General features: G+C 38.1%; 1 protein-coding gene across 2 annotated transcripts; it reads left to right on the forward strand.

Moving 5' to 3' along the window:
- Positions 1 to 1,192: 1,192 nt before the first annotated feature.
- On the forward strand, positions 1,193 to 26,508 carry LOC117425780 (CKLF-like MARVEL transmembrane domain-containing protein 4). 2 transcript variants are annotated; one of them, XM_058993759.1, is made up of 5 exons: positions 1,193 to 1,350; positions 2,064 to 2,255; positions 17,026 to 17,202; positions 20,888 to 20,986; positions 23,167 to 26,508. In XM_058993759.1, the coding sequence occupies exons 2-5, from the start codon at positions 2,070 to 2,072 to the stop codon at positions 23,341 to 23,343; spliced, it is 639 nt and encodes a 212-aa protein (XP_058849742.1). In that variant the 5' UTR covers positions 1,193 to 1,350; positions 2,064 to 2,069; the 3' UTR covers positions 23,344 to 26,508. The 2 variants fall into 2 exon arrangements, with proteins under 2 accessions (XP_058849742.1, XP_058849743.1); XM_058993760.1 differs by having other exon boundaries at positions 1,193 to 1,327.
- The last annotated feature ends 11 nt before the right edge of the window (positions 26,509 to 26,519 follow it).

A 26,519-nucleotide genomic window follows, 5' to 3' on the forward strand; every position in this document is an offset into this window, starting at 1 on the left:
TGTTACACAAGGGGGTGGCTTGCCTTGACCGTGATGTCTTACTTGAACCTCCTTTTACGCCTAATAATAATAATAATAATAATAATAATAATAATAATAATAATAATAATAATAATAATAATAATAACAACAAATGGATATACTGTGTACCCCATTTAGTAAATATTTTACAATAGACCTCCGCTAATGGGTAAGCTGTAGTTAAAATACTCATCTGGTAAAAGGAGTGTTGCAGAATTGCTATCCCGGCAAATCCAGTGTTGTTCTGCTGGCAGTACATTGCTTTTTACTGTGCCCTGAGCCCTTTGGGGAGAAGCAGGTGTACTTGGTGGCCTGGGTAGAGAACACTGTCTCGGTTCTCTGAAGTGAATAAGTACTTGGATAAGCCTCTTCAACTCGTGTCCTGGTCATAGCACAATGCCCTGTTTTGAAAGCCCTGGTTAAATTTAATTTAGGAAAAGAAACCAACATATAACCCAGGTTAACGTATTCGTTTTACAGTAGGTTCTGATCAGCATTATCTTCATGTAGGGGTAACAGGGAGAACCAGTTAATCAAGGTGTCATAACTGACCGATTCATCATAAGCGGCTGTTTGAAATAGAGACTTACCTGCTTTCAATTTGGTAAACTTCCCATGTGTGAGAGAAGTCCCATTGTCTTATTTCACAATGGTATTAAAATTTTTACAAAGCTTAAGGGGTTTTACTCTTATTTTATACGTTTTATACTATTTAAAGAACACATACCTTTATCATAATAAAATATGTCATCAGAAGTACATTACAAAAAATGGATCCGTGATAACTTTTTAAATTTATTTTTTTGTTAAATTAAAACTGCACCTGCTCATCTCTCAAAACGTCCAGCGAATTAGATACATGTATTATATCGTGTGACACTTTGTAACATCCACTTCATAAACTATAAACAAGGTATCAATTGTACCAATTCGTTAGAGCAAAGTCATATCATTTTCCTAAGATCTTAACCCTTGTCCCTTTTTAATGAAATACAGTGTCACCATTTCAAGGCTTTGTAAAGTGTAATCAAAACAGTCACAATTAACACAAGTTACTTTATTTGCATGCATTTGTAACAAAGGTACTCATTTCTTAGTAAATATATTTCGGATGATTAGGGAGATTGGAGGTTTCCTCGTAAGTGCACACCTGTGTATTACGTCACAGACTCAGAGAGGGAATATAGTCTGTGATGTGGAATGGCTGCCTGAGAGGAGGAGGCGTGTGGAATAGCAGTCTCTTTTCCACCCGCTATGCTCCTAGTAAACATCTTGTTCTACATGCCAAAAGAACAGGCTATTTAAGGTACCGCCGCACTAAACTCTCTGGTAATCCTAGGACTTATTTAAGTTATTTCTGAATTTGTGGGTTGTAAATTGTATGAGGACGTTTTTCGTGGAGAATAAAAATCGCAGTTTGATGATAGACAAGCTCGCATTTGCAATAGCAACATTACAATTTGCATCTGCACACTTTGAGAACGAAAGAGAGACGCGCTGTGGACTGCAGGAAAACAACGTGCTGGAAAGCAGAAAAACAAAAAGGAAAACGGAATTTTCCGTCGTTTTTTAGAGTGGCAGAAGGGGAAGCAATGGGGCTCGTTTTTGGGTAACACAAGTGTTTATTTTTGCACGGCTTAACTCGCTGGAAGGGTTTGTATGTTGCGGCATATGTTGAATTTGATCGAATCTACAAGTATTGCACATGTTTGTTTCGTTACACTGCGCATTATTTACAATAACGCAGATTGAGATGCTTGAATAAACAAACAAAAAAAACGACCTTTACTAATTATAATAGAAAGAAGAAGAAGAAAAAAAAACACTTTTCTCAAGGGATTACCGTACTCCACCACGATTCAAACGCTTTGGATGTGCTGATACAGTGAACAAGGACATATAGTATACCGCACACCTTTGTTTTCACGGTGCGGTAGTAGGTTCCGAGGGGATTTACAACAGCGGCTGTTGCATGTTTCAAAACCTAAACAGCTTCGAAGTTTAATCATTTGTAAAACTGTTGTTTGAACACTTTTGGCAAGGAAACCATGCGGGATAACGAGGATGGGGAAGGGTTTGATGGCGAGGCCTCCAATACTTCAATGATTTCGGGAGCTAGTAGTCCATATCAGCCGACTACCGAGCCAGTCATTCAAAGACATGGGCTGGGCGGGATGAGGTGGGACACGGACTACCTGAAGTCAAACTTTGGCATCTTAAAAATCATACAAGTGGTAAGTGCATTCACACATGCATGCAGCCATATGCTCGAGTGTTTAATTCCTCTTCACCACTGATATAATTGTTTATCATTTTACGTTCAAGTTATACTCGTTGCTACATTGTAAAACAAAGATGTTTTGGAAGTAAACACAAATATTATGGAACCGATTATAAACACATTTTAAGATCGCACAACAAAATATAAAGTATAAACAGAGTGTAAAGTACATAAATACTGAACGTTTTTGAAATCTATAGTAAAAGCTTTACGTTTGCATTATTAAACACTAGTTTATTTTACATAGTGCGGTTATATGTATTTCTTTTTACTCGGGGAAATACGATTACGATCAGTCCAATTCAAAATACACACAGGCTATACGTTTGTATTTTAATCACTTTATACTGTTGTGAAATAAGTGGATACGGAAGCAGATAGCAAATGCTGTCATGTTAAAATGCAAATTATTTCAGGCATATACTGTCGCTATTAGTTCCATTTAACTCCTGCACGTGGAGAGAATGTCTCCTTTCTAGCACATAATAGTTGACTACTGTATAAAAATGAAACGAATAGACGGTATAGGGGGTATTCAAGTAGCATACGCACACAACCAGCAAACAAGCATACCTGCCACGTTAGACACGCATGCGTTTCAGTTATTATTGTTTTTAGCTACTCTGCCTCATACTCGGTTATGAAAATCATACAAACAGATTCGCCAAGGACTTGATGTTTATGACCACCCTTTGAGCACCTAATTGGACTGTTTCTTTACACTCAGAAAACTGAGCTACAAAATATGAAGCATCTAATTATTGAACTTTATTAGAACCCAGTATACACAGCTGTGTGTGGTTCTGTATATTATTTATGGAACCCAATATGTGCTGCAGAGAGCACTCAGAGTCTTCATGGTGACATACAGTTGGATACAGTACCTGGCCATTGGACAGTTACTGGGTTATCTAATCTGCAACACAGTGCAACATGAGTTCATGGAAGCCCTGTATGAATAGACTACATTAATGCAAGTATGGCAGGTGTTTTAGCCACAAGCCTGGAGGTGAGCAGTGTGATGGACCCTCGGAGGAACCTTTACACTTAGGAAGACATGGTAAAACTGGAGTGTTCAGCGTTAGATCAGGGCACTGTAGTATTCAGTAATGCAGTGTTTCCATAAACGTGTTTTGTCAGAACAGCTCCTTCATTTCTACACTTGCAAACAATTTTCTACACTTCATTAGCTTCAGTACTTTTGGACTGCACACCTTCCTTGGTCATTGTTTGTTTATTCTACTAACAAGCTTCCTTAACTCTTCCCCCATGTTGGTCCAAACGAGCAATGCGCTCCAACTATGCCTGTAAAAGCTTTGCTTACCTGTACGTGCAAACCTGTGCGGCCATTGCCAGCATGCACACCAAGAAGAATATCCGTTCTTACTGCAAAGCACAGGTGACCTTTAAAGATGAGGACCAGCATTGAGGATAGAGCTGTTCTTTGGTGAAATGCACTGGAATGGAATCGAGCATAGTGAAAAAAGTCACTTCAGCTAATACAGGATGAACATATTTGATCCCAGCATCATTCTCCATGCTTCTCCTGTGAAAGTGTTGGATCAGAATTTTCATTTAGGTTGCATAATCTTCTTGAACAGATAAAAAAAAAAAAGGGGAGGGGGGGACAGTTCAGTGCTATTCGCTAACAGCAGACAAGAATGTTGTTGAATTAGGGCATTGTACAAACTTGTTTTACATACAGGAAACGTTTCTTGAGACTATATGAGGCGTAATTCTTATATATTTTATTATTATGACATGGCCATCTCTTAAGACCTGTAAGGAATTGTACAGTATTAAATGGGCTTACATTCATATGTTTATATACAAACTGTTCATATGTGCAAGCCTGGAACATGTTATTTTCCGCTGTGGCATACTATCAGTATAGCATTCAGAGGGGGAAAAAAGCAAAACTTTGAATGAAAACCGACTCAATAGATTGATTGTTTTGTAATTCAAAGGTCAAGCTAAAGGCCATTCTGCCGTACAGTGTGACAGCTCATAGTCTGGGACTGCAGTTACTGTAGCCAGCCTCACAATACCCAGAAACAATACTCTTACCAGTCATGAATTGGACAGGACTAGAGAGCTGTGTGGTAAAGTTCATGAAATTTGGCAGAGGATCTCAAATTCCTTTTGAACACTCCTTTGATTTTCATGGCTTTTCTTTTTTTATGTCTGCTGATTAAAAGTCAAAATTCTTGCTTAATACGACAAACCACATTGGAGGCTCTCAGGCTTTTTGTTTCCATGACAGCTGCACGGAATAGTTCACAGGCGTAAGACTATCATGTTTCATATTGACCTTTTATCCAATGCATTACTGATTGTCTGACGGACTTCAGACATCGAGGTGAAAGCTCAGTTATTCACAGACCATCACACTTCTAGGTCACATCACTAGGTGAAGGTAGAATCTGATTGATCACGTGGCAACGAGACTGAAGCATTGTATTGTACAAGATACACTGCAGGAATATGTAAAGGGAAAGGTGTTTGTGATAAGGTTGGAAACAAGTTGGGGGAAGTTTAAAGATCCCAGCAATGAGTTTCCAGCCCCCTTACGAGCCATCTAGCCTATTTTGGAATTCTGACTAACTTGTCTTTCTAATGCATCGCGTGGACTTGCTGTGCCATTCATTTACTAGGAGAAGACGCCTTGTTGGTGACATCAGTTTTAAAACTGAGTTTGAACATGGGGAACTCATTGTAAAGTGGTGGTTCTTTGTAAAAACTCAATCAGTGCTTTTACATGAAGAAACTGTCACGCTTTATAATAACCAGCCAACAATTCCCAGTAAATACAGTGGAATAAAGTTGATGCAATTAGTTGCTTTGTGGCTATACCCAGATATTTATTTATTTATTTTTTAGCAGTACAGTATGTCCTGACCTGAAAGATTATGCATGATGACAGACCCATTGTCTGTGCTTTTTTGTTTAAAGGACAAAGAAGACTGTGGCAGGGTAACAGATTTTAGAGAAGGGCACCAGTATTTACACAGAGAAATTTGAATTTTTGGAGCATAGATAAACCGGCTCTGTTTTTACTAAACTGCTTTCAGTTACAGTACAAGAGAAGGGCTGACACAACTCTAACAAACATGCAGGGCTGGGCATAAAACACAACAGCACTTAGTCAGCATTCACCTTGACGTTTAAACTTAACTTCCAATGTTTGCATTTTCTTTCTGCTATTGACATATGTATGAGCATTAAGTTGCTGATAAACTCAAATTCTTTTAGTTCCAGTAAAACTAGTCAACTTGAGAGGAACTTCACCCCCCCACCCTCACCTACGTGTATGTAAAGGAAACTGCTTTCAAGGAGCCCAGTTGTTTTCTGCAGCCCCAGTACCATGCAGTCCTGTCTCCTGTCGGACTGACCCTGATAAACAGCATTGGCGAATATCGGTTTAATCTGCTGACTTCTGAGTGAAGGAGGGGCAGCACTGTACTGTACATTGCAAGGTTATGCACAATGCATCACAAAAGATCCTATCAACTGGATGAGGTCTGCTGGGTAGTGAGGGAGATTCAAAATAAATAATTTTATTTACATATGTGTATATATATATAATTATTATTATTTTTTTAATGTGTTTGCATTGCAGATACACTCCAAGTTTGTTTACAAACTAAACGTTGGTTTCTGGGAGCGTTTCACGTAATTTACACCTTGGCACATTTTATCAAGACCCCTTTTCTTGGAGCATTTTCTAGATGACCAGATCTATTGTAATAATACCAGTCGGTTAATCTTCCTCAGAGATTTTTGTCTTGGTATTGATTTTGGACCCTGCTGTGTTTCGCAAATTCAGATCAGCTCACTGTACTATTAATGTAATGACAAATTCACAAGCTTATGCTTTAATCAAGACTGTGTAGATGTGGTTCGTGGTGTGATTGACAGTGTGTCTCATGAGGTTAGCCTGGTGAGTGAAAGCTTTAATATCAAATCAATAAAAAGACAAAGAAATGCGGAAGTTGCTGCTACTCCAGTAAGGTTTATACTCCTTCTAATATAAATGTTCATTGGCCGTATGATGCAGGGTCAGCCAGCAACCTTATAAGATAGGGTCAAGGGCCCACTGGCAGCTATTTCTGAAGGTTCCTCTGTTTGTTTGCATAGGTCACCCACAGCTTCAAACACTCAATCATTACATGATCTGAAAGAAACGAAGTTTAAGAAAATAAACAATATGATGATCTTCAGTGTAAACTTCATCATTCAATTAGTTGAAATGAGGATACGCTGCAGTTGTCCTAAGAAATAGCAGACAGTGGCATACCGCTAGAAAACACAACAACAATATTAATTAAAGAGTTTGTATCGGTACCACATTGCAAGTTTTATAAAATAATTATTTCAATGAAAGTCTGCCTTGTAATGCAGCTCTGCATATTCTGCCCTGTGTTCTAGCAGTGGCTTAGTTCTCCGGAGTGGGGGATTATTTTTTCTTCTGTTTAATAGATTAAATCTTAAATTCACTCATCATTTCCTGTTGGCCGGAGAAGGAAAAGTGGAAATCTGAGGAATGCAACAGTTGCTGTAAAATAATAGGGAGTGCCTGCTCTGGTTTGCATTTGTATTTTGGCAGTTTGAGGCCTTGTCGTTCAGTCACTGAAGGGATTAGTGTCTAGAAGGATGAGGAAATGTATTTGAAAAAGACCACTATCCCCTAGTTTGCATATATTTGCATAACAGGAACAGTCCAATCCTAATGCTCTTTTAACCCAATTTGGCCCATTGTTCTGTGTAGCTTATGACCGAATGTCTGAAAATGATAATGAGCTATGCCTCATGTAATGATTAATAAAGAATCAACACACTTCTGTTGTTGGAAGGGATACAGGTGCCAGAGGCTGTTATAAGAATCTACAGGGTTAATATAGATTTTGAAGGTGTTCTGCGAGATTCAAAGGTTTAGCGTTGATACCTCCAAGAACATTTTAAAACTTAAAAGTGGAAAATATAAATGCCCAGTTATTTGTTAGGTTAAGACTCAATCTGTCAACAGCAACCGTTTGTAAATCCGGTTTGAATCTTGATGGTTTGTTGACAGGAAAGCCCCTAACACTTTATCAGGAGTTGTTCTAGCCAAATAAGGGTTTTATGTAAGCAAATTGTTTTTTACTATATATATATATATATATATATATATATATATATATATAATATATATATATATATATTTTTTTTTTTTTTTTTTTTTCTAGTCAGGTTATTAATGAGGAAAGTATTTCTAACTGTATACTACTTGCTATGGCTTCCTTTTAATATGTTTATTTTAAGTACATTTATACCACACACTTTCAAAAGCAGACTGCTTGCTTACTATGAACCCAGATAAGCTGTGTAACTGTCATTCTGAGGTTTCCTATACAGACAAAGAAATTGTAAAAAGCTGTTTGGATGCAGGTTTGGGGTGGGATACCCAAGAACAGATGTCTAGGAGAGGAAACGAAGAAAAACAAGCAAAAAAAAAACTCTTTGGGAAGCATCCATGTCAGGTTTTTCTGTAACCTCCATATACATCTCCTCACATGAATATTATCTGTTTTGAGGCAAATATTCAAGCAGTAGACTGCAATCTAAACTCTGAAACAAAATAAGTAATTTAGTGAAGTGGTACTGTAATATTTTGGTTCAAGAGGTTACATGTGCAAATGCATCTTTACTAGCTGTTACAGTATGGAATTATAATTTGCATTGAACAATAAGGCTTGTTTTTTTTTAACTATTATTAACTGTAATTCAAATGGAAGTTGAATTTTAGTGTGAGGTTTCGAAGGTTTTATTAGGAGTATATATAAGATTCTCTGTGTGCCACACCAAAAAGGGTACAAAAAACAGAACTGCTAACTAGGCTGAAGTTCAGTGATAATCATTTTAAATATTCACCACTTTCCAATTGAGACTGAAGAAATTATTCTTTGGACAGCATAGCTCAAGGTTGAAACAAACAGCAGTTACATTGACAGCCATGGCTGTACCAATCATGATCAAAGTCACGTACCCTTGTTGTCAGTTATGGGTGATGAGAGCACAGTTTCATAGTGTGACCTCTAAAAGAAAGCCGTGGGCATGTTCCACACAGGGACCTGCTGACCACTCTGGTGACAGCAACTGAGTCATGGATAGTTATTTTAACCAAACAATAAAGCCCACATTGTTCCTTCAATGTAAACAGGAAGTGGCTGCTGAAAATATTGGGTTTTTTTTGCTTTTTCTTTTCATCTCTATAAAGTTTTTATCAGAATGTAGGATGGATGGGCTTGGATGTCCACTGCCATTAATGCATGTCTAAATCTAAAACATTACAGTTACAGAGTTAATGATTTTTGTACACCTGGGTTCAAATCTGCCCTGTGGTTGATGGTTTTAAGTTGAGTTTGTCTTCGGCTGTCCAAGTCACTTAGCACTACACATTGGTGGAGTTGGTGGAGTTGGTGGAGTCAATGTCCAGGGTGGCTTAATACATCAGGGTAATGTGGCATTTTTTATTTGGAGGTTGACATTTTAACACGTCTGGATTTGACGTTTACTTGTGGAAAGTCAAATTGCCAGAGCTGTAGAAACTTGTGTATCTCTAGGATGCCTGAACTTGGCAAGCAAGGTAAATAGGTATTCCCTCCTTGTATGTGCTGGAGGGGACAGATAGTTCAGTTCAGTTCACTAAGACTCTTTCTTTCTATATAAAGTAATATTAGGTGCAATGTTCAGATCTGGGCCTAGTTGTGTGTACTGTCTAGCTGGGGTTTCCAAGGTAACCTTGCAAGTCTTAACTGATCAAATTAAAATAATTTCATCTCTGGTAGTTTCATATGGAATGCATCAGAAAGAGTGCAAAAATAGAAAAAGAAAAAATGAAAAGAAAATTCAGCCAAGGCATGTGACAGGTAGCCTGTAAAAGATTCATAGGCAGGATTTAAAGTTCCTTTTGTTAAGGTAATCTAGGTCAGTTGGCACTTCTCTGAGGTTGAACTCTTCTATGAACTCCTCTGGTTATTTATAATAAAGCAGATTGGGTGCCTAGCCAGGCGAGTGTACACTTTTCCAGTTTTGCAATCAGCAGCTGTTCTGTGCTTCACTCCCTTAATGTAAGCACAGTTGTGGTGTAGCTCAGTGACTTGCATGAAGAGACTCTGTATGTGGTTTAGTCTCTGCTCACCTGTCATGAGGATTTAGTTCATGAACAACACATTTAGTGTGTGGGGGATCTCAGAATTTAACAACATAGAAACTAGTAGTAAAAAACAGGAGCCAGACACACATTTTGCATAAGCATGATTCACATGGGACTAAAAATCAGGTGTCCTCAGAGTTGGTCAAAAGCAGAGGACGTCTAGCAACCTCCCAGACGTGGATTAGTTTTCATTAAGTCGGTAAATTCAAAATGGAATGATTTGTAATCGGGCTAGAATAACCATTTCGTCCCTTGAGTGATATATAATTCCATACATACCTTCAAATGCGAATCGGGCTATAGATGCACCCAGGTCAAACTCATATCTCAGATGTTTCAAAATATGTGACTCTATTGTTTATTTGTATTGTATTTGTAAATTTGATTGGAGCAAATTGAATGACCAGGGTAAGGGGGGTTGGCGCTATAGTGGGTTAATTTACTGTTTTTTCCTTGCAACCTGTGATGGTCACGGTTAGAATCTGACTCGGGACATTGCTAAACTATTTCAAAAAAATGTTATTCCTGTTTGCTTTTCCATAACATTTTGTGGTTCCTTCTAATCATTTAGTTGACATTCCTCTCCTGGTTCATAATGATCCCTATTACAGCCTGTACCCATGACTGCAGTCATTCCCATCCTAGCCCTCAGTGGCTGTTTCTTATGTGCGTTTCTTTAACCTCGCTGCGTGTACAAGGTCAGGGCCAAAACCAGGTAGCTGAGCTCTCCAGTGCATCTGATGTGTTACATTTGGGGGTGTAAACTCTGGCTTGTTCACGTGACACTTACAATCTGACCTTCAGTTGTGTGTGTATTTTGATTCATTTTTTTGTTTTCCCAACCCAACTTATGAAGTTATTTTTGTACTGTGTAACTTTTCATTTCCTTCTGGCATGCAGCGATATGACATGTTTACTTTCTGTTTTTTTTTAAGCCCTTCTAACTCAAACAGCATCTGCTTTTACTGCTTGGTGGCAGTTGCTTTTCTCATAGGGGTGTATTTGAGCTCCAGTTGGGAATTTAAAGCTGGTCTCTACAGTGCAGTATCTCCATTAACTGATGGAAATTGTTGCTCTGTGACTGTACATAACTTCCTCACTTGCAACCTATTTTAAAATGTTGTATTGTTCTGTACAATCTGTTTTGTGGCATTATAAGAATTATGTGTTGCTTGATGTATCCAATCTGTTTCTTTCAACTTGCTTAATGAAATGTGTCTTGTATTACAGTTCAGTACAGTGTGCTGTAGAAGTCCTGTATGATGAGAACTGTCAATGGCCTAAAAGGTTAAAATGAATCATGAATTCCTTTTCCACTTGTTTCTTTCAATTTACTAAGGAACGTTTGTGCAGCAGGTGCTTTTTCACACAGACAAAGCAGTCCCAGATTTTTTCTTTGTGAAGAATTTGATCCTGGTTGACTTTCAGGTGATCCTGGTTGACTTTCAGTCCTTCTGATTTTTAAAGGGAAAATCAGATTAGTGAACTATGGTGTGTGATGTGGGTAGATGCAGGCACTATAACTGGGATGAAGGCATGCAGTTTTAAAATGTCATAGCTAAAGTGTCTGAATTAGTTGAACAAGTTACCTCTGTGTGTGTGTGTGTGTGTGTGTGTGTGTGTGTGTGTGTGTGTGTGTGTGTGTGTGCACTCATGCAGAGCTGGTGGAAAAGGTAATCCTTTTGTTGCTCAGCACTCCCAGCAGGGAGACTGACAGAGCCCAATTCTTTGCCTCTGCACAGCCTGAAGCCGAGAATGCTTCAGAGCTGCTCTCCGGTGTCATGGCTACAGGTACCTGGTGAATGCTGAGGTCTAGATTAATGATTACAGAGATTGCATTTCTGCTTCTGGCCTAAAAAAAATATGTAATTTTTTTCTCGCCTTCTTAGCTGTTTTTAGTGCATTAAGCAAAAAATGAAAATAATTAAATATATCTTCTTTGAATTATGAGAGAAACGTCTTTTTTTTATATATAATTTAGTTGTTGTCAATTATTTTTTATTATTTTCTCCCCAATTTAGAATGGCCAATTATTTTTAGGCTCAGCTCACCGCTACCACCCCAGCGCTGACTCGGGAGGGCGAAGACAAAGGCTTTTTTTCATACTGCAGACTCACCATGCAGCCACCCAAGAGCTACAGCGTCGGAGGACAACGCAGCTCTGGGCAGCTTACAGGCAAGCCCGCAGGCGCCCGGTCAGACTACAGGGGTTGCCGGTGCGAGGTGAGCTGAGGACACCCTGGCCGACCTAACCCACCCTGCCCGTGGGTGGCGCTCAGCCAATTGTTTACACTTATCATATTGGATTTTAGCATTGGTAAGTGGACCATGAGATTTATGGTAAGGTTAAGGTACAAAAAACATTAAATAGATCAGCTATTGACTTATGACAGTGGGTTTGGAATGGAAAATGAGGCACTTATTAGGAGATGGGTCTGAATCAGCTCAGACTAGAAACAAAAAATGACAATGTGTAACAGCAAAGTAGTACTTAATATACCAATGCAGTGCCCCTTTGAATAAGGCCTTTTGCATTTGTTATAGAGTATAATTGACTAAATATACGGGAGATCCAGGGGATTCCCAGACTGTTCTTTCACTTTAGAGCAGATGGCTAAGAAGGAGGGAGTGTGTTTCCTGGTGTTGAATTACAGGCAGCTCTTACACTGGGGAATGGATGGGGACTTGGGCATCTGTGACCTGTAATTGTTGCTCATCCAATTACAAACATGTTCACCCTTTCTCCTCTCCCTGTGAGCAACACACCTGTTCTCCCTGGTGTCTCTGATGGACAGCGAGTGATGAGAGGCAGTTACTTTCTCCTGGCTGATGTGACTCATACCTCAAGTTCTGCTAGTCTAGAAACAACACGAATCAGGCTTAAATTGCCTGATGTTGGAAACTTGGCTGCTGTGCTTGTGCAAGCTTAATCATTGGTGAGCCCCAGAAACATCTCTCTCAGTAGCTGCTACACAGCCTATTATACCAGGCACTCCATTTTGTGCGTGTGTATTTTCTATGAATTCTTAATTTTTCAGTTCATTGCAACATGTATTTAAATGTCTTTAGGTTAAGTGTACTAGCACCAATTTGTCTCCTTAGATGTTGCAAAACGTGGCATCGTACATTAGCAGTATCAATGAATACTGGCATCGTACATTAGCAGTATCAATGAATACTGGCATCATGAATTACCAGTGTCAGTGGCCATATTGAGCTGACTTGAGCCTGTGGTTTATTTCATGGCTGAAATCAGCTTTGTGCTTGTGGACAGTGGAAATAGAAAGTCTCCCTTATTTTATTTAATTATAAAGGTTTCTCATGTGGAAATGGCCCATTGAAAAGCTAGCACAATGAATTGAAACACTATGTGAACATCAAGTTGCATGCCCCTAGGTTATACATAAGTCATTGATTCTTGAGAGTCCTTTATTCAATGGACCTCAGACCTGGTGATCAAACTACATAAGGACCCCACACTCAACCCCATGACCCTTTGCATAGTGCAGATTGGTTTGCATCTTTACAGAGTAAATACCTTCAAATGCAATTTTTATTTATTTATTTTTGCTTATGCTATCATGATGTTTGCAACCATTCTGAGTGGATCTGAGTTCTGTAGCTCCAGTATTGAATTGGAATTGTTAGTTAGGGATTCTAAAGAAAAACATGATGCTTCAACCAGTGGGACACGGTGATGACAGTATGAAGATAATGGGGCCAGCAGAGTTGGAAAGTTCCTGTGTTATGTGATTTGTTTGGAAACCAGAAGTAATCAAGCTGGCAAAACTACTGCTCATATTTTAAACCTGCAGTGTTAAGTAAGCCAAACAGTTTACTCATCATTAGTTTGTCAGCTACTGTACATTCTTCTATAGTTGACATTATGAACTCTATAGTACAGTTCAGAATGTGAAAAAGAGCAACAGTTTATTGGATTAAACACATATGCTAGGCATACTGGCTATAGGAAAAAAGGATGAAAGGACAGTATAAATGATGAAAAGGTAGTTATGGAGTGTGGCAGATAGACAGACAGTGTGACTGATCAGTGTGTAAGGGTCCACATTTTGAACGAGAACCCTAAAAAGGATCACCTTTACATTGTACAGGGGAAAAACTGTTGGGCTGAGATTTACAACTGCAGTATTTAATACAGCACTTCACATCTGGAAAGCATTCTAATACAGCAAATACATAGTTCAAATAAAAGGCAGCTACAGTTTACTGTGCTGATCTTGTCTGTCCTGTGCTGTTCAGCAGGGTCCCTTCATTTCCAGCTCAGTGGGGAGGGCAGTCGGCTCTTTTAAAGTACACAGACCCAGAGGAGATGGATAGAAGTGGGATCAACAAAAGGCACTTTATAGTTGAGTGTTGTATACTACAGAATGGGTCTCACAGACAATTTACCATACTGCAGTTTCGGTTCATCTTCAAAAAAGATTAAAGTCTTTTTATTAGGTTTTATATACAGTACACTGTGTATTCATAAACCCTGTGTGATAAATGTCTTAATATATTGTTCAGTGTGTGTGTGTATATATATATAAATATATATATATATATATATATATATATATATATATATAAAAAAAAAAAATTTATATATAATTTAAAGTTTACTACATCAATGCATGGTGCATAGATGTGGTAAACTTACTTTCTAATCACCCTGTATAGAATAAACTTCCCGACCCACAACTATTGGTCCAGATAAGTAGCTTTTGATATTTGAATATGTTGCTCTGCACATGAGCACTGTGATGCAGCCAAATCAAAGTGGATGAGCTGTGTAATTAACTGGGGATGCATTCAATCAGTTAGCACTATCACTACCCATGCCTGAGCTTCCAGCCTCTCTCTTACAGAGCGAAAACTGATTTTCCAGACCTCAATCCAAAAAGAAGAATCTCCAGAGAAAAAAAAAATCTAAAACTGCTATTGCACAATATGAAGTCAACAGCAGTGCATGCTAAACTACAGTAGCTCATTCTTCAAATATAGGCTCCATAGGCACTATTTTAAAGCAGTGAAAATACAAGAGGATATTTTTGGAGATTAATAAAACTAGCAGTTAATAGTTCTATGCAGTAAAAATGTTGCTTTTGCTTCTAAATATCACCTCATTCCTCTAGGTTAGGCAAAAACCATAGAGTGCCAAGTTTGTACTGGATTTGAACCCAGGTCCCAGATAAAGGGCCAGAGTGCCACTGTTTTCTTATCCAGCTTTTTATTGTAACATAAACCCTTAAATCTCTTTGATTCAACAACTTACTGCAGCCCTAATTGTGTTAATCCTAGTGGGTTATTAGTGTGATACAGTGGTAACGTGAGCCACCAGAATTGGCATTATATCGCTTGCCTGGAGCTACAGGTCTCAGTTAAAAGAGATACATTTGCATTTCCAGGTGATGTTGCTATGGGGAATGCCCTTAGCTGAGCTTTAAATAGTCTTAAATAATCTAAAAAGCCCCTTTGATGTCATCTAGCAAATTGAATTTGCATTGCAGAACAGACTTGAACATCTTTATTGCTTGGCTAATTTCATTTTGCTTCAACACTGTATGGCCATTTCTATACTGTAAATGCACACACAAAAGGAAGCTAGTGTGGAACACTAGAATGAATGTATCCAACAACAAAACAAGAAAACAGTCTTGCTTGTCCAGTCTTAACTACTTTAAAACTTCTTTTAAAATGTTTTTTTTTTTTAAAGCAAGTGGAAAGTTTCCCCCATTTTTCTGAACTGGATAAAGCAATTTTAGTGTCATAAAAATAGAATGAAAAGCTGATTGTGAATTTTATAGCATTGATGTATTTTTGCATGTGTTTCAAGATTTCCGGGGTACATAATATCGAGAGCAGTGGCTCTGAAACTCCCCCTGGGAGGTTATGGAAATGTGTCAGGGGGTCTCGGAACGACCACATTAAATATTTGAGTCGGTAACTTGTATAGGAATAGTAGCATATGTATTTTGTTTTATTATATATTTCCTGTTTATTCAATTAAAATCTAGATTTAGACATTTCTGTCATTTACTAAAAATAAAATATTTCACTAAGGAGGTCCAGACCAATGCACTTTAATTATTAATCAAAATGTATTATTTTATACCAACCATAAAGAAAAAATGGTTAATATGCCATCTGCCTGACAGGACAATGAGCCAGGTATTGAGAGGTATGTGTGCTAATTCAGTGTCAGAGCTGTGGTAGCATGTAATTTAAACAAGACGGGGGGGGGATTCGTATGTCTTGTGATTGCTTGCCAGCTCTGGTGACAGTGTCTGTCAGTTCAGTGTCTCCCCATGATGCCTCAACGTGGCACTCCGGCTGTCATGTTTGTGAAGGATGGTTTTAAATTTGCAGCGGTATCAAAATGCATTGACTATCAACAATCCTTCCTAAACGGAGATGCTTTATAGTGATTTCATCATCATGCCGCTCATTGTTTTAACAGCAGAGCTTTGGAACACGGCTTTCACTCTCTGCAGCTCTTTCTTTTGTTGGTTCGGTTCTCCAGTGTTCACCATGCATTACAGACTTGGGATGATATTCTTTATAGACAGCCGTTTTAGTGGTGGGGTCAGCTTTCTAAAATGTGTTAAGGGTGGGAGATGTTTAGTGTTGGAACAAATAGCATATTGGTTGTTTAAGTGCTTGAAGTCTCAAAGCCCAACCTGGAGAACATACAATATACTGACTTGGCAGAATAATCTGAACTCTATCCCAGTTTGAAGGTTAATTTATTCAGTTACTGTACAATTAAATTCCCTTTGCCCCCTATCCAGATCTGAGGTGAAGGGCTGTTTTCTCTGCAATACTATTGGGTCCCAGATTTTTTTAATTATATCGCCAGGATTTGATTCAAGTGTTATCACTGCCAACCTTTTTTTTTTCTTTAACTAAGATCAGATTTCTGCTTGGGGGGTGGGGGAAACATAACACAGCTCCCCCTCCAAAACTGTCAGGCTTGCCTAGACCAATTTGGTTGAAATGCTTTTGCATTTTATTTTGATATTCTGTGCAAAATGGTGAATGAAAACTGCAAGAATAAGAACTTTAATAGCACACAACAAAGACACTGGGTTTTCAGTTACTTGCTGATCCCTGTCTTCCATATGGAGCTTAATTTACTTTGCCGAAATAATGAATCATTGCACTTTTGAGCTGCCAGCGTCTTCTGTCATTGTTTTAAGTTTTTTCAATCCAGAATCAAACAAGAATGGCATGTCAAATTATTATTTTTTTTTGGGGGGGGGGGGGGGGGGTGTTGCTGTTGTTAGAAACAGACAGTTTCAGAGGTAAAGCTGGAATGGAGTTTTGTAACTAAGGGATCGGAACTAAACAATATTAAATGTGAGTATTCCAAAGCAGATTTAGCAGGAGCCTGGTTGCCCAGTTTGGTGGTTCCTTGTCATTTTAGTATCAGGATGCAGATAAACTGGAATTAATCAACCATGTAGTTTTATATCTAAAACATTAAGTTGCATGAAGGCTAATGTACTTCATCTTCTTCTTCCTACAGGTTTTGGCACTGATTGCCTTCATTTGCATAGAGACCATCATGGAGTGCTCTCCTTGTGGAGGGCTGTACTTCTTTGAGTTTGTCAGCTGTAGTGCCTTTGTCATCACTGGAGTGTTACTGCTGGTCTTCAGTCTCAACCTACACACTAAAGTACTCCAGATCAACTGGAGCCTTACAGTAAGATATATTATTGTTATTATTATTTATTTCTTAGCAGACATCCTTGGCCAGGGCGACTTACAATTGTTACAAGATATCACATGATTTTTTTCACATACAATTACATTATTTTTTGCACACTATTTTTACATACAATTACCCATTTATACAGTTGGGTTTTCACTGGAGCAATCTAGGTAAAGTACCTTGCTCAAGGGTACAGCAGCAGTGCCCCCCACCTGGGATTGAGTCCAGAGCCTTAACCACTACTGCATTCTTTGCTATATGCACTATATGCATTCTTTATTTAATCAGGAAATTGCTGTGCTGTTCCCATCTCATTGCCAATCTTCCCTAGTCATATCTCACAAAGTTTTTTTTTCAAGGGGAAATCCTTGTCTCACTATGATAAATTATGTTTTTTTATTTTATTTCTCCTTTTTAGGAATGTTAATCCATTTTGCAGAAATACCATTAAGGTGACAGCGCTTAGCAACACAAGCCAGTTTTGGGACTCTGATTTACTATTATTTTCTAATATTATCACAATACTATAAATTAAGCAACTAGTTACAAAAAACTACAACTACTAATGACCCCTGGGTTCAAACTACACGTGTTTATTGTGTTCGAACAATTACTGTCTTAATTTACAATTGCAATCTTTTCTTTTTTCCTTTCATAAACTGTTCTGTGAAGGGCACAGAGTAAACACTTTTATTTTCCTTTTCCTGTCTGTAGAGCATGTTTAAAATGAAGTTCACATGGTTCATTTAAATGATCTCATTTTTAGCCTGTGTTTGGTCTGAAGTGTAGATAACACTGGCTCCTAGTTCCTGATCAGACAGATATTGCTGCTGCTTGGCTAGGCTGCCATTAGCTGGCCCAGGGAGCTAAGTATAGCTTTGCATTTGGTCTGGGATGGAATGCTGTGTCGAGGCAGCTCATTTTAAGACTTCTTGATTATTGTGTTTATGTCTTTGGATTCAGTCAGCTGGATGAAGGACAAAGACTGCCTCCACATCACGACTGCCCACATTGAATAGTTGACGCAACTCAGAGCACTTATGTATTGTTATTGAACCATTCATTCGTACACACCAGGATTTGGTATGGTCTGGGACCAGCTTGGTAAACCTGTGTATAATTTTGGTAATTCCCAGTTGGAAGGTTTTGCACAACTGAGGGGGAAGAGTTTACATGCAATACGGATATTGGATCTTTTGTGCCAGTTGTAAGTCATTTTAAAATATATTTTCTTGAAAAGCCCCATGTCAAGTTGAAAACTGTACCGTCCAGGACACCGTGCTAGAATTCCACTTTCCCTTATTAATTTGTGTTTAAATGAAATATTCCAGTTTATGGGACATGTGAAAATAAATGTTATTTAACAATAAAAGGAAAATATGAAACATCCAATGCAGACTTTAATCAGTAAACATACTGTATCAGGTTGGGACTTCTATGGGAATTCTATTTAATTGTTTCTATTTAAATTTTTAAATCCCCATTCAACCTAAAATAAAATCCTATATTCTTAGCTAATGTTTCAAAAAAGGGAGTTACATATGCACTGCCAGGCTACTTGCACCTAGTAATGGTTTGGGCCACGATTTCCCTGATCACAACCTTGACATGATGTGGCAAAGATTCCTCAAGGTGCTGGATTGGTGCAGAGAGGTAGGCAATCTTGATGACAAATGTGTTGGATTGAGATCTGCCACGGAAGGTGCTTGATGTCTCAGTCCTGCTCCTGAAAAACATTGACGCACAGTTTTTGCACAGTTGATGTGTTCGTTACCTTGGAAATTGCCATCAGGGAACAAGTGCAGTATGGACTTGATCCGCAACGATGGTTTGGAATTTGAGGTTATACTACAGAATAATCAAGTTCAGCACTTCCTCTAAATGGGAACGCCTTGCTCTGTTATATTATCTAGTAATTAATACACCATAAAGCCAATAAACAGCTTTTTGCTTACATTAAAAGCAAAAAAGACAAGGTTGTTTGTATATGGGGGTATATTCATTATGTAGTAAATATGCTGAGAATAAAGGTTATTTTAGGGAATTATTTCCTCTCTCTCCTAACAAGCTCTAACAGATGTGAATTTCTGAGGGGCTGCACTGCATCTGGATCACATGGTGTTTGTGCCATTGTTTCATTTACACTGTAATAAGTATGTATCAGTGTTGTTTAGGCACTCTCCCGCGAACAATTAACAAGATGCTAATTAACTGTTTAGCAAGCACCACATGCAAATTCATCTTTTTTTTTTTACTGCCTGTGCTAAATATCAGAAGTCCTTTAAAATAATACTGTACTGTGCTGTTCATATTAGAAGCAAGGAATCACGTGCAAAGTGTTTATATCACTAAATATTTATTTCTTTTTATTTATTTATTTATTTTTTTGCAAAACTTTGCCAGAAGAATTCCGTTCAGATGAGAAATAATGGCAATTTGGTTATGTAAATACTAGGCTGTTTTGATTTTTTTTCAAGTGCTCTGTGGCTATTCGTGTAAAGTATTAGCAGATGCTGAAATGTTTTGTTTGTAATGCAACTGCAGAATAGGGTATGCAGTTACAGATTAATAACAAAGACTCCTTTTTTTAATTTACTGGACCTCATTAACGTCAGTGATTTTTTTTTAAGGTAAATGTGGATTCATCTCCATTGTTGAGACCCCTTTGTTCTATGTGGACAACAATGGGTCTTTTACCTAAACAAGTGTTCCAGGGAAAGCCTTAAGGAACCATAGAATGCTTATGGAAACTGTTTCATTAGAGTGTACTTTCTATAACATACAGTATTGTAATTATATTAGTTTAGAAAGAATATATTTCATAGTAATAGCTGTGAGAGGGTGAGATGTCATGTGAGGCATGAGCTATGACTTATGACTGCAATCACATGATAGTCATGCCTTATTGCGTATTGCTTGTTAGACTCCAGTTAGGGTAGAGTGCTGTCATTAATTCATCACTGCTTACAGCTGGAGACCACAAGTTGATCCATAAAGTGTTTATTTTGGTTAAAGACTGAAAGCTACAGCAGTATTATTACATTCTAGCTCTCTTTTGCGATGTCTTATACAAGTTTACTGTGGAATATCATATTAAAAGTATAGAACAGCAAAGTGACAACATTGTAAAAAAAGAAACAAACAGAAAAAAGAGTATAATTGGAAACTGTAAATTGGTCATGCAAATATACCATGGTAAATTTGTATAAGGATATACACAGCAAACCTGAGCTGTAAACATTCATCATGTTAAGTACATTTGTAGTGAAATTACAGAATGCCATGTGTTTCCTATAACTACAGTGCTCTCCTATACAGAGGAACCTGTTAAGTATACAGCTTCATAATGGTGGGGGATAAAGCAAGCACCAGCACAGGTTCCCTTCAGCACCCCATAACACCCCAAAAACACCCCTGGATATGAATGTATCTTGGAGCATGATCACTTGTTCGTTATTGTCTCTCTCACACAACCATGTTATGTGGTTCACTTCATCTCTCTCAAATCTAGAAGGAGACATTATTTTAATGGAAAAGATTCTGCATCTTAACCTGGTTGATAAACGAAAGGAGAAATGAAAAATGGAATTTTATGGAATTTTTACCTCTGCATAGACACATTCCTTTAGAAGAAGATTTGATAATAGGAGTTAAATGCTGTCACTTGTATCCGTAGGATCTGGTGAACACTGGAGTCAGTACCACCTTCTTCTTCCTGGCCTCGATAATACTGGCAGCTCTGAACCACCGGACAGGTGCTGAGATCGCTGCAGTGGTAAGACTCTCTCCTCTTCAGAGCAAGTGTCAAGTGCGGTTATTAATTCACTTTGGTTAGTTAATGCGCACTAACTGTGTGTGTGTGTGTGTATTACAACCACACTAACACAACCGCAGCTGGTGCTCAGTGGATTTCTGTGCATTGTTTATCAGACATTTCTGTGTGATAAACGTAGCTGCCTGATGAGCAAAGTTGAATATGTAATATTGATGAATAGTAAATTCATAACAATGGTAAACAGTGCATTTACTTTTTTATGTAATCAAAGAACAGTTGTATAATATTGTAGCTGGGGGGGGGATAAACACATAGTTGGATGCCTTGTATTCTGTAGTATAGTAGTAAGGTATGATTGGTGCGTGTGTGCCGACTGTGTGCAGCTGGGATTGGCTGGGAGTATAGTTAGTTGGGGATTGGCGGGGCTAGCATGCTAATTAGGGGAAACCTTTGTTGACCAATGACCAAGCCCGGTTGGATTACATTAGGGCAAACAGTGCCGCTGTTCCGATTTTTTTGTTTTTTGTTTTAAATAATAGTTTTTCGGGGTTCATAAAAGAGCAATAAACTGTACTTTTAAGTGCCTGTCAAACGTGGTCTGTATCACTATTTCACCGTCGCCACCGAACTAACCTCCCGCTTGGAACCCACATCGTTACAATATTTTGTTGTAAAAAAAAATAAAAAAAATTGCAAGGTTTTGCAACTTTAAATAAAACAATATGGGACAATTCGTCTCCCCAAACGCCACAGTGCGACCGTGGAACTCGTTTTTCCAGGGATACCAAACGCCTCATCTGTGTGTTTTGGCACTCCAGGAAATGTATCAGTAAATGACAAAGACGCATATACGACTCCTTAGACACGTATGCATTTTTTATCCAGTCATTTGGAAACCACTCAAGTCGTTCCCACCAGCCTTCTGGTCGGAAGTAGCCCACATGTTTCGATCTACCGTCATGGTACTGCAGATAGTCGCCCACTGTAGCAGTGCACAAAAAACGAAGTGGCGTCTCCGCTGGTTTTGCAGAAAAGAGCATAGCTGTGCTTGACAAGCTGTCAATCGACTACGTACAGTACTTTCTTCCAAAAGCATAAACAAAAACACAGCCTCCATGCCACACAAAACCTCACTTTCAGCATGTAATGATGGCCCAAGTTCAGTGGTTTGTTTAAACAGGGAGTCACTCACTGCAGTAATGAAAGGTGTGTGTGTACAACAAACAACCGCAGCGAGTGCCATTTGTAAGTACTGTTGTCGAGCCAACTGCAGTGTGTGTGTACATAGCCTAAAAGAAACAACTGTCAAGTCTCTTACTGATTGATTCATCACTGCTTGTCAGATGGCTTTATTTTTGCACCAGGAGGAAATGTTATGAGCCAGTGCAACATCTGAACAGTCCTCAGATATGGAAGGGTATTTGTTACAACACTACTAAATACAACATGCTGCGCATCTTTTCATACAACTAATCTTTATAAATAAAATCACTTCAAAGTGACGTACATACTACAATCTGGGATACTAAGCATTCCTTTTAGCAAGTGTATATTCTGCCCTCTTGTGAATGTACAGCTGTACTGCAGTGTACAAGCTGCAAGATTGGATTGGAGAGTCACAAATACGGTCATTTTCTTCTTTTGGGGAACAAACTTTTTTTTGTCCAATGTAACATTCAAAACTTGCAATGCCACTTCTTCCAGTATATATTGAGCCCAATGTTAATCTTTAGGAGATTCATGTGTGACGTTGATTAGAAAAGGGAGGAAAAAACAACCTTGCTGTGAATTACTGTGACTCAGCACTTTATCAAACCCTAAATACAGCTTCATTAATGTTCTTTATTTTGCATTGCCAACAGTTCTGCTGAGTCGTGTCTTCTCATGCATGTGTTCTCAACAGGAAATACAAATGAAACAGTTAGGGGTTCCAGTTTGCTTTAAGTCAAAGGGCTTCTAAAGCATTCCTCGTGGCTGAGGTCATGGACTGTGTGTGTGTGTGGGGGGGTTATGTAGTGCTGTAGGTTTCTGTTGGATATGGTTGTTGGTTGAGGCCCAGATTTTCTGAATTTCAGTTTATTGTTGTAATCCCCTCTTATCCTTGTCTAGTTCACCCTCTTCAGTACATTTAAACCGTGGTGTCTAACTGTAATAACGCCTGTGTCTCCCGTTCTCGCTAGGTATTTGGTTTCCTGGTTACTACAGTCTATGCTTTCAACACATTCCTGGCTGTGAAGAAATGGCGGCAAAGTGACCAGCGACCGAGCACAGTGCAGACCAGCGAATACACGCGCGCCCGGACAGAGTCACGAGGGGAAGTGGAACCCCGTTCAGAGATCCAGCGTCTCGAGGCCTAAGGGTTAACAACTGCCTTCAGCATCTCACTCCATAGTTCACTCTCGTGTCAGAAGCTAGAACTAAGCCACTCAATTACCTGCCAAGAACCACAAGTTTCCATTACGGTCAAACAAAATTAAATGTGTGTTTCTTCTGAAGTTGCATGGCATTTGTTTCCCTTAAACACTGCTTGCTATGTGCCTTTGCTGAGTCTGTTTTACAACTCATGCTATCAAGAAAGATGTCTAACCTTATATGTTTATGTTATTATATATTGGTTTTGAACATATCCAGAAGTATGTGTTATACCTAAATTCATGGGAGATAAGGTGTTAATGTATTGTTGCCTGGATACTGTGATCTGTCAAGGTCGACAGCCACTACAGGACAGTGTTAGGCCCATGCAGAGTTGCCTAAACATGTTTTTAATTAAGTAATACACATTCTACAGAAGCTGCTGTAGTGACACAGAAAATGAGGAGAGATTTTGTAGTTGCAGTGAAAATGCCCTGAAGGGACCATATCGCAGTACTTAATTTCCTTAATTTTGTGTTACTTTTTTTTTAATGAATTTCTAAATATGAAGGACTGTTGGTTAGTGAGGATTTTAAAAACTGAAACTCTAGGTTGTATTTACTTTAGGGTGTCGCCTATACTGCAGTTAGGTATATTTTAAAAATCTACAGTACTTTACAGTACTTTCCAGTGCACATAAAATGATGCTCCTAATTGAGGCATTATGAAAGTGGTTTTCTTTGTGGGTTTTTTTGTTTTTACAAAATGGTGACAATAGTGTTCCACCAGCCTTTACATAGTTTTATAATGACTATATGATGGCCTTTACATTGGTTCTGCTAATGTTTTTACACTTTTAACTTGGATTTTTAAGGTTGTTTTGAAGGATTTTTTTTTTAAATTTTCTTTTTATGTTTTTTTCTTTCCCCTGTCAATCATATCTGCAAACTGCAAAAAAAATTTAGATTTATAACAACTCACTGTCACCAAAACCATGTTGTAGAAAATATAGATAGTGTAACTTGTGCTAGTGGCTGTAGTTGCTGGAGTGTGGTTGAAAATGAGTCGTTTTTCCTCGTTTCCCATTGATACAGTATGTGCTTTGGACACAATGATTATTAGTGGCAGTAGTTGCTGTAGTTTGGTTGAAAATGAGTCAGTTTTCCTTTGTTTCCCTGTGATACAGTATGTGCTTTGGACACAATGAGTATTTGTATATATTGATTCTGTTAAGGCTGCAGGAACCTGCAGTATGTTAGTTGCAGTGACTATGTATTTATTGGTCTGCGTATTCTTAATCATTGAAATTATTTTAATGCAGAAACGTTTCTTGCTTCACCTAGGGTGCCTTGCATTTCGTCTCTGAGCACTGCGGACGTTGGTACCAAATCCATTTCATGAATCAAAGTAACCATTTTTCTAGGTATGTTCATTGTAGCTTACTGTTTAAACACCATCTGTTTTTTTTATCATCAGCATTTTAAATATATTTATTATCTTTTTTTTAATTAAATTATATTGCTTTGAATATGAAACAGAACAACTTCTTTCAGAAGCAGCACTCTTTGCCTGTGTTGAGCAGTTATAGTCGTCTTTCTGGGTAATGTTGCTATTAAAACAAAGGCAGGAATTCTCAAAGCCATTTACTCCAACCGTATGTATTTTTAAAATATTATTATATATCAGTTTTGTACATGAATACCCAGTCAGTTTTTATTTTGTTGTTATACCTAAATTAATGGAAGATAGGGTTTGCAGTAATATTACACAGTTATAGTGCCATTGGAGCTGCAGAACTAGAAGTAAACAACTTATTAGTATGTTGGAGCCCTTGAATTAAGAGTTGTTTATTTCATGTTTTGCAATGTTAATAGGTGTTTTTTTTTCTCCTGACACTTTGGCTTTATGAATGTCTTCCTGTTGGCTATAACTAGGGCTGTAAATGTTCACTAATGCATTACATGTATTAAGAATGAAGGATGCTTAAGTCAGCTTTGTTGTATAATCCAGAATGAGCACAATTCAGTTCATTTTATTGAGGATGGACTAAATATATACATACACACACACACACACACACACACACACACACACCAGCTGCTTGTAGTTCATTGAACACTCCTATAGGATGTTGCAGCAGCCCCATTGTGTACTGAACATAATGAACGTAACCTGTTATAAACCTGGTCATTGTTATTGCCTGATTTTTAATTTTTTTTTCAACCCTGTACAGGCTAGTAGTTTACATTGGTGCATTTAAGATGCTAGTACCAAAGGTCTAGCAAAGACATCTTTACTAGCTTTTGTACTATGGTGGACAGAGGAACCAACCAAGACCTTGTTCTTGCGATAGTGTCTGCTGCCAACTTATGGATAGGGCAGCTATATGGGGGAAAAAAATGTGATTCAATTCACTACCACAAGGGGGTGTTGTTCAACAGGTGTCTACAGTGTGTACTGTATGTAATATACAGGTATGTATCTATCTATGAAAGCATGTTTATCCTTGGCATTAAAATGTAAAACTGTATATTATGTCTGCACACACTCGCACACAGTCTCTGATCTTTTTTTTCATAAAAGACACTTCATTCTTGCATTCATTCGTTCAATGATACTTCATTCTATCAATTTTTAGCCAGTTTTGTATGGACGAGCCTACAGTTTGGTGTAAAACATGTAAAGATTCAGAAATAGTTATTTAAAAGCTTTTTTTAGAATTTTGAAAAGTTTACATACAAAAACTTTAATTGTGCTGCCTCTTCCCTGTAATTCTATTATTATAAACATTCTGACCCTGACACTGCTCCACACGTTTCTATGGCAGAGAATTGTACATTTCCACAGTGCTTGTTTGCATTTTTGTTGAGGGTGTAGAGACGTGGATGTAACAATGAAGTGAACCTTAAAGAAAATCAAAAAAATGTATTTGGAACAACTTGCCAAATGGGTTGCTTTCATGTACATTTTCCAAAGTTGCAGTATAATGTGGGAATGTTTCCCTAGTAGAGAATTTAAACGGTACAAGTCTGAACCTTTTCTTTCTCTGAAACAGTGCTGATGTCTGGATTTTTGTATTTATAGAAGTTTTAATAATACTGATCACTGGTTACCTTTCCTTTGTTGTTTGTGATGCCTCATTGTCTTTCAATAAATGTATCATTGTCCCAGTGTTGTATTC

This window comes from Acipenser ruthenus, chromosome 20 (assembly GCF_902713425.1).
Source record: "Acipenser ruthenus chromosome 20, fAciRut3.2 maternal haplotype, whole genome shotgun sequence".
Taxonomy (NCBI): Eukaryota; Metazoa; Chordata; class Actinopteri; order Acipenseriformes; family Acipenseridae; genus Acipenser; species Acipenser ruthenus.

What these genes read in the sequence shown, in the direction of transcription:
- LOC117425780 (XM_058993759.1), top strand. Translation starts at nt 2,070, where the DNA reads ATGCGGGATAACGAGGATGGGGAAGGGTTTGATGGCGAGGCCTCCAAT. An exon ending in TCTTAAAAATCATACAAGTG is followed by an intron (nt 2,256 to 17,025) that starts GTAAGTGCATTC and finishes TTCTTCCTACAG; the next exon opens with GTTTTGGCACTGATTGCCTT. An exon ending in GTGCTGAGATCGCTGCAGTG is followed by an intron (nt 20,987 to 23,166) that starts GTAAGACTCTCT and finishes CGTTCTCGCTAG; the next exon opens with GTATTTGGTTTCCTGGTTAC.